This window comes from Cyrtonyx montezumae, unplaced genomic scaffold (assembly GCF_038088225.1).
Source record: "Cyrtonyx montezumae isolate F1298 unplaced genomic scaffold, pur_monq_1.0 scaffold_16, whole genome shotgun sequence".
Lineage (NCBI taxonomy): Eukaryota > Metazoa > Chordata > Aves > Galliformes > Odontophoridae > Cyrtonyx > Cyrtonyx montezumae.
Genome location: NW_027071892.1, coordinates 15,303,043 through 15,320,836, shown reverse-complemented (window position 1 = coordinate 15,320,836; position 17,794 = coordinate 15,303,043). Strand labels below are relative to the sequence as shown.

The 17,794-nt window shown below is 39.3% G+C and overlaps 2 protein-coding genes across 2 annotated transcripts; both read right to left on the bottom strand.

The window, feature by feature from the left end:
* Window positions 1–422: 422 nt before the first annotated feature.
* LOC136046486 (transmembrane protein 238-like) lies at window positions 423–6,013 on the bottom strand. The gene is made up of 2 exons (XM_065733076.1): window positions 5,522–6,013; window positions 423–2,220 (listed from the first exon to the last, which is right to left on the bottom strand). Exons 1-2 carry the CDS (start codon window positions 5,911–5,913, stop codon window positions 2,211–2,213), a joined length of 402 nt encoding a protein of 133 aa, XP_065589148.1. The 5' UTR covers window positions 5,914–6,013; the 3' UTR covers window positions 423–2,210.
* A 2,637-nt stretch (window positions 6,014–8,650) lies between these two features.
* On the bottom strand, window positions 8,651–13,518 carry RSL1D1 (ribosomal L1 domain containing 1). Its single transcript, XM_065732981.1, has 9 exons — window positions 13,447–13,518; window positions 13,235–13,374; window positions 12,880–13,018; window positions 12,189–12,337; window positions 11,941–12,042; window positions 11,260–11,353; window positions 11,043–11,171; window positions 10,238–10,444; window positions 8,651–9,088 (listed from the first exon to the last, which is right to left on the bottom strand). Exons 1-9 carry the CDS (start codon window positions 13,480–13,482, stop codon window positions 8,744–8,746), a joined length of 1,341 nt encoding a protein of 446 aa, XP_065589053.1. The 5' UTR covers window positions 13,483–13,518; the 3' UTR covers window positions 8,651–8,743.
* Window positions 13,519–17,794: the final 4,276 nt, after the last annotated feature.

Below are 17,794 nucleotides of genomic sequence, written 5' to 3'. Positions count from 1 at the left end.
GAGACTGTCCTTTAGGTCTGAAAGAATCTAGCTACAGATGTAAAGCTATGTTCACACAACTACATGCACTCCTACACATGTACAAGTTCTTTGTAATCAACAACATAAATGCTCCCTGCACGGACTTTGTACTGCACTGAGCTACAACTGACAAGGCCACCAGGAAACTAAGATAACACTAAATATTTGTTAATGTTTAACTGCTAACAAATGAGTTGCCAGCTGCTATTTAATATTAGTCTTTGTTATGTAGAATGCAAACAATAGACTCCATGACATAGTAACTACTTTATATTAAAAATATAAAAACAAAAAAAAACCCACATCATAGCTTATAACAGCACTGCTCAACAGCAAGTACTTTTTACCTCATTGTTTAGATATGTCATTAATAACATTATGGTACTTATAATAACATATAATCTTTATTTTTTGATGCGCCAGCTCCTATATTTAAAATTAAATTGTACATACTATTCATAATTGTAAATATTTGAATCCCATATAATTTGAGTGACATGTCAGCAGCCACATGACATTCTAATAACTAAACATCACAATCACTAAGTATCTGATACTGGATAGAAGATTCATTACATTGCAATCTACTGTAAATTTAAAGCCCTACTCAATTTACTTTGACAATTATGATTGCACCACTAAATTAGAGAAAACTGTCATCAGAGCTAGTATGCGAACAACTGCACACAAGTTTTGGCTTAATTTATAGCTGCTACTCTACTCACTAGACATTATACACCTCAAAACTCAGTTAACAATTGAAGCTACTGGGAAGTCAGGAAAAGTAACTTTTCAGAACAGATAAATGAAAAATCATCTCAAAAATGACTTGAAACCATGGTATATAGGTCTTAGAGAGGAAGATTTTGTTTGTTTTTTAATCAGACCATTGTAATAAAAACAGCGATGTCACATTGCAGTTCCTCTAAAAGAAGGATACGGCTCTAATTCCTAACATCTGCATTTAGTAAATAAATTATAGATTTCCACATCCAGTGTCTACGTGAGCTTATTGAAATACTGACAACGTTTGGAAAATATTTAAATAGAATACACATAGAAGTTAGTCCAGTAATTTTCAAGAGAATGTTGAAAGCTATTTAATGGGTTCACAAAGAAATAAGGACAGTATTCTGAGTAAACTCTCTCATTAAATCCACTAAATACAGTATTCAGTACAATAAGGTGCAGCACAAAAATAAATGGATTAAAAGTGCAAAGTCTACTGTATTTGCCAATGGTGGTTTCAAACTCTGTGGTAGTGCAGAAACAGAGGAACAAAAATTTTTGGTATGTTCATGCGTTTAGGAACACATGAATTTTAGACATCATTAACTCTAATATAAATCTTTTATACATATTTCTTATAATTCCAATTGCATCAATATGTAAGTTTGGTTGAATTTTGTAAATCAACAGAGTGCTTGTTATTCTACAGTTTTGGTTTCTTTTTAATGCTTCAGCATTAGAAAAATAGTTATTGTATCATAACTGGATTAAAAAGCCTCCCCTTAGAGAACGCATATTACATTATATGCAACTATGGAGAAAGAATTGGAATGCCAACATCACTATTTTTACTTCTGTACTTATAAAACCTGAAATTTCAAGTTATTCCTAAATAATGATTAAACTTCACAGGAGTCACTCAAAATTGTGTATTTACACTATAAACAACTTCTGTATTCATAACTTTGCATCAGTTGTTTTACACAGATATTTTAAAAGCACCCTTACAAATAAAAGTATTGCACTGGCATCATAAAAATTTAGTAAGTTTAGCTTCCAGACCCTAGGAAAACAGTGCAAAAGCTTTCCACTGTGTAAGAACTTTTTATCCAAACATTCCTGGGTTATTATGAAAGATACTTATGTATAACATGCTGCAGTTATTTTTCTGCAAATTGGATTGGTTTCCTTTTTAGTTCTCACTTCTTGGAAGATCAAATTTAAGTTTTGAAATGGTAAAACAAACAAACAAAGAAGAACAGACGTGATCCAGTTCAACACTGAAATAGGTGCATTTGGCAGAGATATAGGTCTATACATCCATTTTATATACAGCCCTCTGTGGTTGCAGAAATTATTCCATAATAAGAGAATCCTACTGCATGGAGTACGAATATTTCCTTCCATAATTAGTAGCCGTTTCACCTCTTTTAGAGGCAACAACTTCAACAGGCTTGTCTTCAGCAGATCCTGAAGATAATACATTAAGAAAAGGTTACTCCAAAGTAGTTTTAAAACAGCCATATAAAACTCTAAACCATTACTTGAAATCAGTCTTAGAAGTACTTTTCTGCATACTAAACAGCCAGTAGGAGCCCACACGTGAAAAAATAAAACAAAACAAAAAACACCACCACATCAACAGCTAATCTCCAGCAGTGACCAAGTGTGCATGTTAAAAGCATGTTAAAAGATCATAGCACGCAAGCATTATCTCTTCAAGATATTATTTCAACTTCCACTTACTACCCAAGGTATTCTCCAGATGAACATAATATCTTCATGTCATTTCTGTATTTTCTTCTAGCTTTTTGAGTCTGTAAATTATTATCTGTCACATGCAACAACTCTTTGATACCTGTTTTGTTATTGGAGAAGTAATAAATAATTGTTCCATATGCATTTTGATGGTACTTATGACTGCATATATGGACTTGAATATTTTACACTTTGCTTCTCTTTTCAGACTCAAGAACCCTACTTGTTATTCCTTCAATATAATTCACTTTATACCTTTCTGAATTCTCACCCTTCTCATTCATTTCTACTATATATTTTTCAAGAAACAAAATCAAAACTGCATACAGTATTTCACCTACCTTGAACAAGACAGAACAATAAAACTAGTAATCACAAGAACCAAGTGACAAAAAAATGCTTGAATCAAGTTCTACAAAGAACAAGCTTCCTTATTAAGGCAACAACAGTTCATTGCACTTCCCTTCAACATCCAGACTTCTTATGAGAGAAATTTCAAGTTAATTGATCAGGAAGCTCTTCTAATGGCCAGTATAGTAAGTTTAGCAAGTTTGACTTTTATTCCACTCCCTATTTTTAAGTTATTACACGTGCTTGTCTTCCTAAATAAATGCACTATGTGTATGAGCAGACCGGGAATGTTTTGAAAGCACTGACGATTCTTCAATGATGTTTGAAGCTGGATTCTGACATTGCCTTTGCAGACTCAATAGTAGCACATATCTTCAGATGATTAGGGTTCACAGTGACAAGTAGCTCAGCTATGAATTCTTTATGAGTTTTGAACTATCTGTTGTAATTCTGCCTCCAAATTACGCACCAGCTGGCATTTCACTGTTGTTTTTTTTTCTGTTGGCAGAGCAGGAGCTTCCTTCCTCACAGGCATTCTAGCAGGTAGTGCTTGATGGCTATTTGTTACCTCAAATTTCAAGTTGCTGTCAGCAGTTCAGCAGCAGACAGGAGCAGCTCAGGACTGCAGTCTTGGTATTCTACCAAGACAGATCTTGCAGGTTGATATGCCAAATTCTTCACACTTGTACATATTTGATTTTGTAGAATTGTAGAGTTCTTAGAGTTGGAAAGGGACCTTTAAATGTAATGTAGTCCAACTCTCCTGCAATGAACAGGGACATCCATAGATAGATCAAATTGCCCAGGGCCTGATCCACCCTCATCTTGAAAGTCAGAAGCATCAGTCCCATCTCTGCACAACCTGTTCCAGTGTCTCAGCATCCTCCCTGTAAAAGACTATCTTCTTGTAGCCAACATAAATTTACCCTCTTTAAGCTTCAAGCCATTTCCCCTTGTTCTATCACCACAAACCCTGCTAAAGAGTCTGTCCCCTTGTTTCCGTTATGTATTGAAAGGCCACTAACAGGTCACCTTGCAGCATTCTCTTCTCCAAACTGCACAGCCCCAGCTCTTTCAGTCTGTCCTCATAGGAGAAGTGTTCCATCCCTTTGATCATATTTGTGTCCCTTCTCTATATATGCTTCTACAGGTCTATGTTTCTCTGGTACTGAGGACCACCTTTGGTCACAATACTCCAGGTTGGGCCTCATCTGCACAGAGTAAAGGGACAGGATCACCTCCCTCAACCTGCTGGTCACACTTATTATCAAGCAGCTCAGGATAAGGTTGGCTTTCCAGGATGTGAGGACACACTGCTGGCTCATGTCCAACTTCCCATCCACTAGTACATCCAGGACTTTTTCAGCAGGGCTATGCCCAATCCTTTCATCTTCCAGCTTGTACTAGTAGTGAGGGTTCCCTTGACCCAGGTGCAAGATCTTGCATTTGGATTTGTTGAACCTTATGAGGTTCACCTGGGCCCACTGCTCATGCCTGTCTAGGCCCCTCTGAACAGTATCTTGTTGTCCCTCTGGTATGTAGACTGCACTTCACAGCTTGGTGTCATCAGCAAACTTGCTGAGGGTGCACTCAATCCCACTGTCAGTATAACTGGTGCAGATATTAGAGTATCAGTCCCAGCACTGACCCCTACAGGACACCACTCATCACTGATCTCCATTCAGACATTGAGCCATTGACCACCACTCTCTGGACTCAATCCTCAGCCAGTTCTTCATCCATTGAGTAATCCACCCATAAAATCTATACCTTGCCAATTTGTAGAGAAGGATGTTGTGGGGGACCATGTCAAAGGCCTTACTGAAGTCCAGTTAGATGACATCAGTAGTTTTTCCCTTATCCATTGATGCAGTGACACCATCGTAAAAGACCACTAGGTTTGTCTAACAGGATTTGCCCTTGGTGAAGCCATGCTGGTTCTCCTGTATCACCTCTCCGCCTTCCATGTGCCTTAGCACAGATTCCATGAGGATCTGCTCTGTGTGATCTTTCTTAGCACAGAGGAGAGACTAATAGGTTGGTAGTTCCCAGGGGCATCCTTACTACCCTACTTAAAAATGGGTGTAATGTTGCCTTTTTTCCAGTCACCAGGGACTTCACCTGATTGTCAAAACTTTTCAAATATCACAGACAGTGACTTGGCAACTACATCAGCTTATTCCCTCTGGACTTTGTGATGCATCTCGTAGGGACCCATAGATTTGTGGATGTTATTTTCACTGGTCTGTTTGATTTTGAGACATCTTAGCCTGCTGTAGGGAGATGGTTTCGCAGTGAGGGTTGGATTCAATGATCTCTAGAGGTCCCTTCCAACCACTACAATTCTGTGTAATCAATTTCAGGACACTTCGATTTCCATTATTGTTAGAAATATTTTTGCTGTTTTTGTTTTGTTTTTTGTTTTCCTAAACATACAAATGGGGAAATAACATAACAAGTTTTTGTTATTGTTGCTTTTTCTATTACTTTTTATGTTTTAAGTTGAACGTGAGATAAGAGGGTCTCCTGCGTTCCCAGACACAAATGAGTGACTTTCTCCCCACCTCAGTTTCCGCGCGCGGCTCTCCGTCCGGCCGCGGCCACACCCAGCAGAGCACGCCCCGGCGCGGCCTCCCGGCGGCCGCAGCCCCCCTCAACTCACCTGCTACCGCCGGCGGGATGGCGAGGCGGGCCGCGGTGCAGCTCCAGGTCGGCGGCGCGGCGGGAACGGGACGCGGTACCGAGAACCGAAGAGAGGCGGAGGCTGAAGCCGTGTACTAGACCCCGCAGCACGCTGTCCCCGCGGCCCTTGGGCGGTGCCAGTCCCACATCGTCGCGCAGCTCTTCCGGCGACACCTCCAGGTTGCCCGCGTACCAGAACACCCACCAGATGAGGCTGAGGAAGATGCCGATGCCGCCCGCGTAGATTAGTAGGTCAGCGAAGAACACGTCAGCGAACACCCCGGCCAGCAGCACCGCCAAACCCAGCGCGTCGAAGGCCAGTGCCAGCCAGAAGGCAACCACGCAGCGGCCCAGCCCGCCGGGGGCCGCCATGGCGGGGGAACGACAGCACCGCCGCCGCCTCGGGCCGCCCGCACCTGAGGGGGAGGCCGCGGCCGCGCCCCCTCCGGCCGCACCTGTGCTCTCTGGGCCACGCCCCCCGCTGATCTACCCGCTCCGCGCCCCGCCGCCGCCCTCAGGAGCCGAGCCCTTCTCCCCGGGTATGGAGCAGCTCAGCGCGGCGCTACCCCGCGTTTGCCGGGATAGGGCTTCCGTCCTCTGCCCCTCACCCCAAGGCCCTTCCGTTGCTAGGTCCCTCGAGCATCGCTTCACCTATTGACAGAATAGCTGGGGCAGGCGTTGGAGAACATAGCCCGTGGCAGCTGCCGCATCTTGGAGTTGAGGCATCCCTTGCTGATTTCTGCCGTTTTGTGGGACAGGTGAGTATGAGTCACTGCTGTGGGTACTCCTAGCTGGGCAGCACCTAGTGTGACCTGACATCATTTTTTGCCTTGGTTATCCAAACGTGTGGACACCTCTCCCCAGAAGGGAGGCACTTTGAAGGAGGACAGTGGGAGGTGGATGTGCCCTTCCAGAGAGCCCTGCATGCACGATTAGGCAGCCTGCAGGAAATAGGATATTCACAAGACAAGTATAAAACGTGCGTCTCACAGTCACAGAGTACACAACTGGCTTTGAAGGAGCTGTCAGAACACAGCTTCAGGCTAACAAGAAGGCAGCAAGTAGGAAGTGCAAGTATAGGGATGAAACTGGTTTGTAAAGGTGCAATATGTGGTGTAATTCACCTGGTGAGAGCAAAGAACTTGGTACACATCTTTCCACCTTCTAACACTCAAGCACAAGAACTACAAGCATAGGCTTTCCTGCACGTGCTCTCAGGAGGCTTTTCTAACATTTGCTTAATAGTATGCAGCCACCAGTAAGCACCAATACCAAACCCGAGGAAAGATGAACACGCTTAGGAACATGCTCAGCTTCTATATCTTTACTGCAGTGATGCCACTGAGGATAACAGTGACCGTGAGTGCAATTGGGTTACTGTAATAAGACCACAGACTCTCAATTTCAATCATAGCACCTAGTTCACTCATCACTGCTCATCGGAGCCTGCCTGTGTTACTAACAGTGTTCCACAAAAGGTGTCTGGTGAAAGAGAAGCTGAAACGAAAAGGGAATAGAAAAAGATTAAACCAGTTATTTTGCATTCTAAGACTCAGTAATAGATTAGTGTTATTTCTTGTGACATCATACAAAATACAGAGTATTCAAGTAAAATCCAAAGTAAATAAGTAAAACACAAAACATGTAATTGCAATAGTTACTGAAATTCTAGAAAAATATATACATTTATAGTGAATGAGTTCTAAAACACATACCTCTTTGTTTAGGTGAAAGCACTTACCTGTTAACAAGTACAATATATTGCTACCAATATACCACCTTTAATTCCTTTTAGAAAGTGAAAAATGTATACAAAATTTGTACTACAAAGAACAAACTGAATGGACTCTCTCTGCCCTTGGAATTTAATGTATTTTTAAGTGTAATTGATTATTAAAGTCTGGCACTTTCAATGGATATTTATATTTTGTCATTCTCCCTGGGAAAAATAACATTTTCTTAAGAATGGTTGACTAAGGAAGAAACTAGAAAAGATAATATATATGGTAAAGAACCCTATGTTGTGTCCCAGCCTACAAACACTGGTCTGATACAGAATGCATGGTATTTCCCTAAACAGGGGTTCAATTTCAGTCTAACATTCTACAAGCTAACTTACTGATCCATTTAATGGCTAGGAAATAGATACTGTATAGGAAATAGATACTGTATAAACTGAAAAGGCTAGGAACTGAAGTTAACATATATAGACACAATTATGGAAACATTAAATGCAAATACCCTTGCAATATGCTTTATAGATACATATTCCAATAATGTACAAAACATATTTAAAATGGAAAAGAATGAAACAGTTTTCTTTCACCACAGTGGCATCTAGAAACTTATCACTGACCACAGCTCTGTTCCCCTTCACATGCAAATACACTAGTAATAATCTCAGTGATTTTAAGTTTTGTAAAGTGAATCTACGCAACACAAAGAAATACAGTACAGACAGAAATGATTATCTTTCAAGTAACGTCAGGCTTATCTTTGTTGTATGGGGTTTAAGGAAAATAAAGTTTTGTCTTCTTAAATGTAAAAAATAGCACAGAAGAAACCCAAGTTGAACAGAACACTACAGTATACAGGAATTACTAAGAAAGATTGTAAATTGTTAGGAAAGTAAAAGGACACGTCAGAGGGTTTAAAGATGTAGTAATTTAAGAAATTCATGTTTGTAGTTTAACAGGTAGGACTGTAGTAATGAAAAAAAACCTACTAGAAGTGTTGCTATCTACTACACAAACCGAAAGTTCAGTGAACTAGGAAATCCCTGTGCTCTAAAAAGTCTAAAAAAGGTACTGAGAATGTGGAAATCAGGCAGGAGGAAAAAAGCTAATGTCAACTGTGGCTGTGCAACAAGAATATAATTTTGAGCCGTTTTGCAGCCGAACTTAAGCATAGAGCTACACACCCTTCAAAAATAATATTGCCCAAATGCAACAAGCTTTAGAAATCAGAATAATTAAATTAAAAGCTACAGCTGCATCTTTTTTAAAGATTGAACAGATTTAACAAATACAGATAACTAAAAATACTGTGTTTATTTGTTCTTCCATTAGAATAATCAATTTGTGTTTCCTTAAGTCAGCGAAAAAAAGCTTCTAGGGTCAGCTTTTCTTAAAAAGGTATGTTTACTTATATTCATGAAAAGACTGCATTGAATAACTACGTAAGATGTTACGGTAGACAAGATTCATGATGACTGTGGCCTGCACACTTTCTTGGATGTTTGCTTTGATGTTTTGGAAGATGTCTTGGATGACTGTACCAGTTTGCCAGCTTTGTGTGTAGCAAAAGACTTTGCTTCAGGCTTTTTAGGAGTCTTTTCCAGCTCTTTTATTGCTTCTTTTGCCATGCTGAGCTGCATGATTTTTTTCCGTTTTGGTGACATCTGCAAGTCTGCCTGCTCTTCTATAAACTTCTGTTTTGTTTTTGACGTTTCTGGAGCAAGAAATTGTTTCTTCCTCTTACCAAGGGCTGCTTTTCTTTTACTGCCCAGATTGTCATCTTTTTCTAGACTTTGACTTTGTTCCACTTTCTGTAATAAAGACATGGAAAAAAAAGCCTTACCCTTTCAAATAACAAACCATTTTTACAGTTTTTGAAGAGGAGAAATTAAAACAAACCTACATTATAAATGACAAATGCTTTCTATCGATTCCTTAGGGATGTTCACCCTCTTGGTTAACCAAGTCACTGAACTACTTTGCTGGCAAAACTGAAATCACAATACGGTTGGTATGTACCTGAGCACATTAGATTTGACAGACACAGCTCTTATTCCAAATCCAGCTATACACACACAGACTCGCCGTATTTTGTGTGCACTAGGCATAGTATTCCCAAACGACTCTCATGAAAGAGCTGCTATCAGAACAATTCATCCAACTCAACTCTAGCTGTAACCATCCCAGTGCTCTGGCAATCGTATCACATGAACTGACATAGGCCAGCTGCATGACAGCAGCTTGAAGCAAACTGTAAAATTTTTTGTTGGGCTGTACATAATCATAGTAGTACATACATTCATTCATCATCCCTGAATCTATTAAGGCTATGCTCCAATCATAAATGTAATTTAACTGAATTGAATTTAGAAGCCTTGCAGTTTTATTCATCCATTTTCTTTCCAATAGGTATTTCTTACTCACAAGCACTGTGAGTTTGGTTGTTCTGCAGGCATGTTAGTGATACATTCCTTCTTACCTCCAATATTCACAACAGTAAATACGTACACTATTTCACTGCAAGATGCCCCCAGTGTATACTATATGATTGTTAATGTTGCACTTCACAATTCTAGAGAAGGTGTTATTTGTTTTTCAAGTTCTTCACTACAGGTTGATAATACAATAAAAGAAATTAAGCAAGATATTTTGAATTACTTAAGTAAATTAATGATTTAAGTTCTTAAAGGATCAAGCTCATCTTCAATCATTTTTAACCTTTCTTCTGACTTCAGACCTGCTAGATAAGCTAAACAAAATACCTGCTATTCAGGAAGAGATAGAAAAAGACAAACACTAGCTTTCTTTGTAAGAAGAAATAAAAGCAAACATTTTTTAAGAAAATACATTTCATTTGAAGTGTGTTAGAACATACCGTTCCTTTGTGCCATAATTTACACAGTTTAAGATATTTCTTTTTTAACTGAAGCATTTAATAATATCGAGAAACTCACTATTACCTTTAGCTCAGCTAGGCTGGTTATTTGCATAGGCACCAGTTGTGGAATTTCTTCATCATCAGCATGTTCCTCTAGCTCTTGGACTACTTTTTCCTTTATCAGAAGCTCTTGGGTAACAGCAGCAGCAACCTTATTTTGAGTTGTGACAGTATTTTCACTTGAATTTGCCTTTTTAGCTGCCTTCTTTGGTTTCTTTTTCTTTTCCTTCTAGAATTAATTTGGAATACAACTCAGACCGATCCCCATAACATTTCTAAACATATAACTATTGTTTAAATTTGTTTAAAAGTAAGACAGTCTAACTAGAAATTGAAATGTTCAATAGACATAGTCTGGTCAACCGTAAGTAAAATATGAAAACAGTGTGTTACTTTCAGCAGAGGGGAAGGCTCGTAATGTAATAGGCAGAACTCAGTACAAAGGAATAACTTTTTTTTTCCTCCCCTAAATGTACATGAAGCCCTCCCTACCCACCCTCTGGAAAATATGATAAAATACCTAAGAGTGGGAATTATTCACATGCCACAACGGTCACGCAGTCTAAATCCATATTTATGTTAACGAATGTAGTTTCAGTAGGCAAATATACATATGAACAAACAAATATGAATTCACCAAGAGTTCTGAAAAACAATCTCAGTTAAGTTTACAGTTCAAGACTAGAAACCATTTGTAGCCATACTTGCCTCTAATCCACTCTTCAGATTTGTAAACCCAACACATTAGATCTATACTGCATGAAAAGAAACCAAAGAACTAGCGGCTCCAATGTAGTTTTATGGAAAGTTGGACTTTTAATTGTTACCTCTCCTTCCTTTTTATTGACACTTGGCTCTTTGTCAAGCTCATTTAAGTTGGAGATACGTGCAGTAAAAATTGGAAGTGCAACTGATTTAAGGGTCTTGAGGTGAAGAACTTTCACATTTTTCCAATTCTGCAAAAATAAAACAACGTCTATTATGTAATAACTATCGTGGCTTCAGCTACATTGTTCATAATTCGATGCAATGAATCACCAGTACCTTTGGTAACTTCTTAGCGATCACCTCAGCTGCTGCAATGATATTATCTAGTATCTCATCAGCTTTCATTCCAGTGTGGCCTATACGTGTAGTACTGGAAGTAGAAAAGTGTAACATTTATAGATGAGCAAGTAAAAACGCTAAATTAGTTGTTCTCAGGTATACCCAAAAATGAAAAAAGCACACTTACCTGCAACTATCTTAGTCTTTACACAAGATGGTTGACTGCTACACAAGTCTTTTGTAGCAACAGTCACAACAGTTACACGTATTACGTCTTTTACATTATGAAATGCAATTCCTGCCTTATATTGCTGAAGTAGATTTAGGGTTAGATCATTTTAGATGTACGATAAATGAAAAAAATCTTGTACAATGTTTTGGGAGTTTTCAGCTAATCATATAGTAATTATTATTTTTTAAGATTGTGCATGCTATTTGTCAGTGATAGTGGCCTAGAAACTCCTTAGCTGTACAAAAAAAAACCAAACCAGCTTTACAGTACAGCTTCTTAGTAAGCAGAATTACTATTCTCTTTATACAATTTAAGGTTCAAAATGTCCCATAACTAGAACACTAACGCTTCACATATTAATCAAGTTAATGGAATAAACAACTCTGAATTCCTATCGTTAAGACATAATAGTTCTGCATGCACAGCATTAAGCTGCTCATACTTACTAACAGCACCCTTTGTTGGTAACTGGTAGTATAGTACCCTGAATATGCTTTTGTAGCTCCTTAGCAAGATTTTTGGCTTTCAAGTTTACAGATAAAGGCGCCCTACAAAGAAAAAGTGGAGAGAAAAAAAAAATTAAAAAGAAACAACAACAGAAAAAAAATCAAGCAAACTAGCAAACTTTCAGTAGAATAATCAAAACTTTAAAATATAATAATTAAAAATGGATGTACAGAATTTTAGGACTAACTTTTTCTTTTCATAGAAGTGTTTTCCTAGATGAGAGGGCAAGAGCCTTCTGATTCGGTCATCAGACAGAAAGAGATCAAATCTGTTCAGGAGGCGACGCTTTGCTTCGTAGGGCTTATACTCTTTTTTGAGAGTTTTGTAGGAGATGACCTGCAACAAAAATAACAGCTTAGTCCCCACTGCTGAAAACAAAGTATTGAATACTTCTTATAACTGCACACAATTAACTTGCATAGCTGTGATGTCTTATATGATGTGATGTCTTAGAGTGTTGAAGACAATCAACAGAAAATGGACACTGACTTTCATTTTTTAAGAATCAGACAACACAGATCCCTTGCACAGTATCATCAAACAGAACACAGCAACATTTAAATTAAGATAAACACAGTGACAGAAAATATTTCCCTGCTTCATTGCGAGTTGCATAAGTGATCCAATCCAGCAGCAAAGGGGTTGAATATTCTTGAGCATTGTAAGTAAAACTGAGAAAGTTCAAATCAAACATTGAGCATTTATCTAATAATTACACCTGCGTGCTACAGATATGAGTTATTCTAAATAAACTCTGTAGTTTGGAAAATGAACAGTTTGAATAGTCAGAAAAATATTCTGTGAGATTGTTAACTTGGGACCACTGAGACTAGAATATTAAATAGCAGAAAAAAAGCAATATCTTTTTCTCCTCATACCTGGCTAACACTCGTGATCCCATTCTGGGTTAGAAGTTTCCTGTAAAGACTCTCTGTCTGTTCAGCAGACAGATCTGGTTCGTCCTTTGTGAACAGGCACACTTCAGCTGTTTCTGCTCGAATGCCGTGGGGCAGCGGTCTACAATAAGAACACGAGACGTAAAGGAGGCAGAAGCGCTTTGCAGAACTAGGTCCGCACTGCCGCGTGCAGGCAGCGCTTGGACCCGGCCCGGAAAGCGTCGGGATGAGGCCGCGGCGCTCAGATCCGCCAAGCCCACCGTCTGCGCAGCGCCCCTTCCCGAGTCAAAGGATACGAGCACTGCCGCAACCTTCGGGACAAAGGCCGGCTCCTTACATTTTGATTACTTGTGCCACGCGCGGGATCTTCCAGACCGTCACCAGGAGGTGCACGCTCTCGTTCTCGTTGAGGAGCAGCGCGTCTCCCTTAGCTTTGCTTCTCGCGAAAGCCAGAAGGGCCTCCACCGCCTTCCTCACCTGCAACGACAGCAACAGCCGCAGTAAAGCAGAGCGGAGCCGAACCCAGCCCGGCCCGTCACCCCTCAGCACCTGCTCACGCGCCAATTTCGGCGACCCCTTCGCCATGGCTCCCCCGGCACATGTGCGACCGCCGCGCCTGCGCACTGCCGCCTTCCGGGCACGACGGCGGCCTGCCCGCCCCTTCCGCAGGCAGCGGCCTTCCGTCGCGCGGGGGCGGGATGGGCGCGGGCGTGGTTTGGTTCGCTGCTGTTTGTTAGCGGCCTTCAGACGGAGTACGACTCGGTAGCTCTACTTCAGACCCCGTTGCTATGTTACTCCCAGACTGCCTTCTTGGGGTCTCTTTGAAGGTGGGTGGAACACTCGCTGCTCTCCAGTCCTTGCAACCTTCCCGTTTCCTTTTGCAGCGTTAGAAGCTGCTGACCTTGATGGCACTGATAGCTTCAACTCTAGGTGAGCTTTTCTCCCGTGGCAGTGCCTACGTGCCTGAGTAACGTTTCTAGGTTCCTTCTTTGCAGCCTGTCCTAGGTTTTACCTCCTGTGTTACTGACGTTTTGCACTGGAGTGCTGCCATAAGTTCCCTGCTTAGCCAACCCAATATCTTGATAGATTTGCTTGTTTTCCAGTGTCAGCAGGTGCCTCCATTATAATTTGAAGATGCTGTTTTCATAGATCAGCAACCTTTCAGAGCTGCCTCCAATGGGACCCCACCTCCTGGTTCCCTCCTGAAGTCCAGGGATGGTTCTCTGCTATTCGCGTTCCCTGCACCTCTCAGCATCTCAAGTTCCACTATTTCCTGGTCGCTGCAGTTGAAGTCGACATTGATTATCACACACAAAACCACTTATTCCTTATTTGTGAACAGTGCATCTCTGTTCCAGTTCAGAAATGTGTGGACTGACTACATGGAAACAGCTTAGCTGTGGAATGCTTATGCTACCTAGTTCCACCCTTCATTAAACACATGGCATTTACATCAAATCTACCTTGGAGCTGTTTTCACCTTCTCAGGGTGCTGTGTGTGCCCTGGCAGCTTTGGCTTCTGAATTCATTGCACAAGTAAGCAGCCTCTATCTGGTTAATGTGTAACAACTGTTTAAACATAAATGAAATAAGGAGCCTTAGTCAGTGTCAGTCACTGCTCTCTAGATTTTTGCTTGCTATTTGCCTTTCTAGTTTTGACTTTATTCCTTCATGTATCTTCCAAAATAATTTTCTACATGTTCAGTGTGCTGAACCACAAAGACGAGCTCCTTTATGTAATGTTTTCACTCTGCTGGTAGCATTCACGGAGAAATACTGGAACAGTCAGTGCCTTCAAGGCTCCTCCAACCTTGGGGATGACCTTTGGTAGCAGCTTCAGCATTGCTTAGTTGCATCTTCGTGGTTTATAATGTCACAGGCACACAGAGAGTAGAAGATGGCACACTATTTGACTTAATGTAAGTTGCTATAGATAAGTCATATACTGATTGATATCAGTGGGAAAAAAGTCTGGGAAATTGAAGTTTTAACTTTCTACTGTGTGATTTTTAGATAAGTAACACAAATGGTCAGGAAAAACAAAATCCCACCTTTGTTGCTTTGTAGTTGTTGTAAGAAGTACTGATTAGAGAAGTTACTGAAAGGCCTGGACCACGCAGAGTACATAATCAGGGAGATGCATTAAAATCTTCGCAGCATTGCTAGGGTTTATGTATGTTATGATGCTAGCAGTGGTGTTTTATAATCTGATATTACCCTTCCTCCTATTTCTGCACAGGCCTTGCAAGTTTTATAGCTGATGTTAAAACATCAACATATTTTTGTGTGATGTCAAAATAAAACAGAAAAGATGACTTGGAAATCTTTTTGAAAATAAGCTAGACTAGTGTTCTCTAAGAGGTGAATGAAGTGTGTTTGAAGCCTGACTGCGCTGGGCCAACATAGCATTACTAAGAAAAACTAAAGGGACTATTATTAGTCACTGTTATTTTGAGTTACGGTTATTAATGACTCAAATTAAAATTAGTCACATACCAGTCTCATCCAAACACATTTTTCCACAACTTTTTAAGTCTGATATGACTAAATTTCAGAAGATAGGGTGTGTAACCAACTCAGTAGGATCATTTTCTCTTGAAAGGTGTTTAATATAGTTAAAAGAGCTGTCACAGAAAAAATAAATTAATCCCTGGATAAGAATAATTTCAGCTTAGCACATGAGTTGTACGCAATGGGTATAAACTATAAAGGGTATGCTTTTAGTTTGATAAGTCCACAAATAGTTACTTATTTTCTAAAGATAATGAAGTATTACTTTTGTATATGTTATAATCCTTTGCATATGAGTTCTACAAGCTTAAAAAATGACAAGAACTCAATAGATTCTTTTCACCCAACAGTCTATCATCTTTTCTCTTATTCATAAATATGTAGCCGTTTTTAGGCATCTGTGTCGTTAACTGAAGTGAGGTGTAGAAATATCCAACCTACATTGGAAGTTGAGACTTTCTGGGACAGAAAGCTGATGAAAGCCTATGTGTTGTTAGAAGTTAAATACATGCACAGCAGATTTCATCTTTGTTAGCCTAAATTTCCATTTTATATTAAGACTTGACTCCTTTCTAGAATTTCTTCAGAGAAAAAGATACTTGGTTACAGTTATAGAGCATTAAAAAAATGTAAGGAAATAAACAGGTCCACAATATAAAATCTTCAGTAGTAACTCCAGTTTTGTTGGTATATTTTTCTTTAGCAAATCCTCTGTAGAGTATACAAAAACAGCAGAATAAGTAAGAGCCTTTAAGCATCAGTTCAGGAAGAAGACAGTCTTTTCTGGAGTACATTTCATCTGCTTTAACATCATCATTTAAACACTCTGCATTAAGAACAAAAAGGCCAGAGTAATACAGAATCAAATACTTGGGACAATGGAAACAATCCTTTTTTCTTAAGTAATATTCATTAATAAACACTTATAAAAAAAGCACATTTCTATGGACTGGTACCATAATTATTCTGAAACGGAAGTTCTTCATGGAGCAATCTTTGCTGGGCATTTATGCCATGAAAAACCTTTGTGTAGGGGCGTAAAATTTATGATCAGCAAATATCCCCGTGAATAAACCTCTTTAGAGCAGCCATTTTTCTTACAGCATTACTATATCATCATCAATAGCTTATTGTTTAAGAGTACAGTTTACTACCAGAACAAGTGTCTCAGGAATCCAGTACCATCATATGTTTGTATATTATTTCCCAGTCGTCTGCAAAGATGACTAAGGTAATGATGACCATTGATTTCAGGTAGATAAGTGATGGTTATGCTAGTCAACTGATTGCTGTGCTCATCGCTCCATTCAGCATCCTTCACTTCTCACAAGTTGTAGAAACAAGTAATTTTCTTGTTGCAAATTAATTAGTACTGCTGCACATTATGACATTTAATAATTATTATATATATCAAGGCTTTCATTTAAATGACATACATGGTCTTAAATTTAAATTGTTACTGTTTTTCTCTTACATCATGGCTGTACACTGAAGCCTTATCTGCACTATAAACTTTGCCAACCATCAGGGAAAATTAGCCGCAATCCCAATTAGAACTGCACCGCATACAAAGGTGCTACTGTAAATGCAGTTATACTAGGGGAAAAATCCAAATCCATCCTTACTGCAGATACAGCTTCACAGTTTTGCTGGTATAAGTTACAGCCCAGGACCCAGGAATACTCCACTGATATCATAGATAATAGCACAGCTACAGTGGTGGTAGTCCTAGTGTTCCTGTAGCTTCAATCCAACTTCCTTTGTTTGCTTATTTTTAGTATTGTGCACGCAGTTCTTATTTTTTTCCTCCATCTTCAAAGCAGCATACAGCACACTGCTTTTTGATAAAAGGAAGTGTTCAAAATGGTAATTAAAAAAACACCCACATCAGGAAATCAGCAGCTAGCATTTCTTTCTAACAGATCTGCACTTCATTTCCTTCCCTTTCCTAGATCAGGCTGAACTCAATAATTGTAAAAATGAATCTATAAAATGTAGAACGAAGATGTAATGAGAAAATCCGAATCTGTAATTATTCAAATATAATGCACTTTTAGATCCTCTGTTTAAAATGCAGCCAATTTTCATAGATTCATACATTTTCATAACAGTATGTTATAGAATGTAAGTATTTTATACTCAAATATAAACCTAACACAGCTTAGTAATACCTAATTGCAAACTGTAGATTCTGTTGATGAACTTAAAATAATTTGATTTCCCTTTCCAGGTGTGGTGATCTTAACTCCATTTATGGAAGTGGTAATAAATGCACTGGAGTTATGGAAATGCTATCTACTGGCATTTCAACCCACCAGATAATATTTATTATTGAAATGAAAAATTAAGTCCAGCCTCAAAATAGTGAAGCTTTAAAAATCCTCAT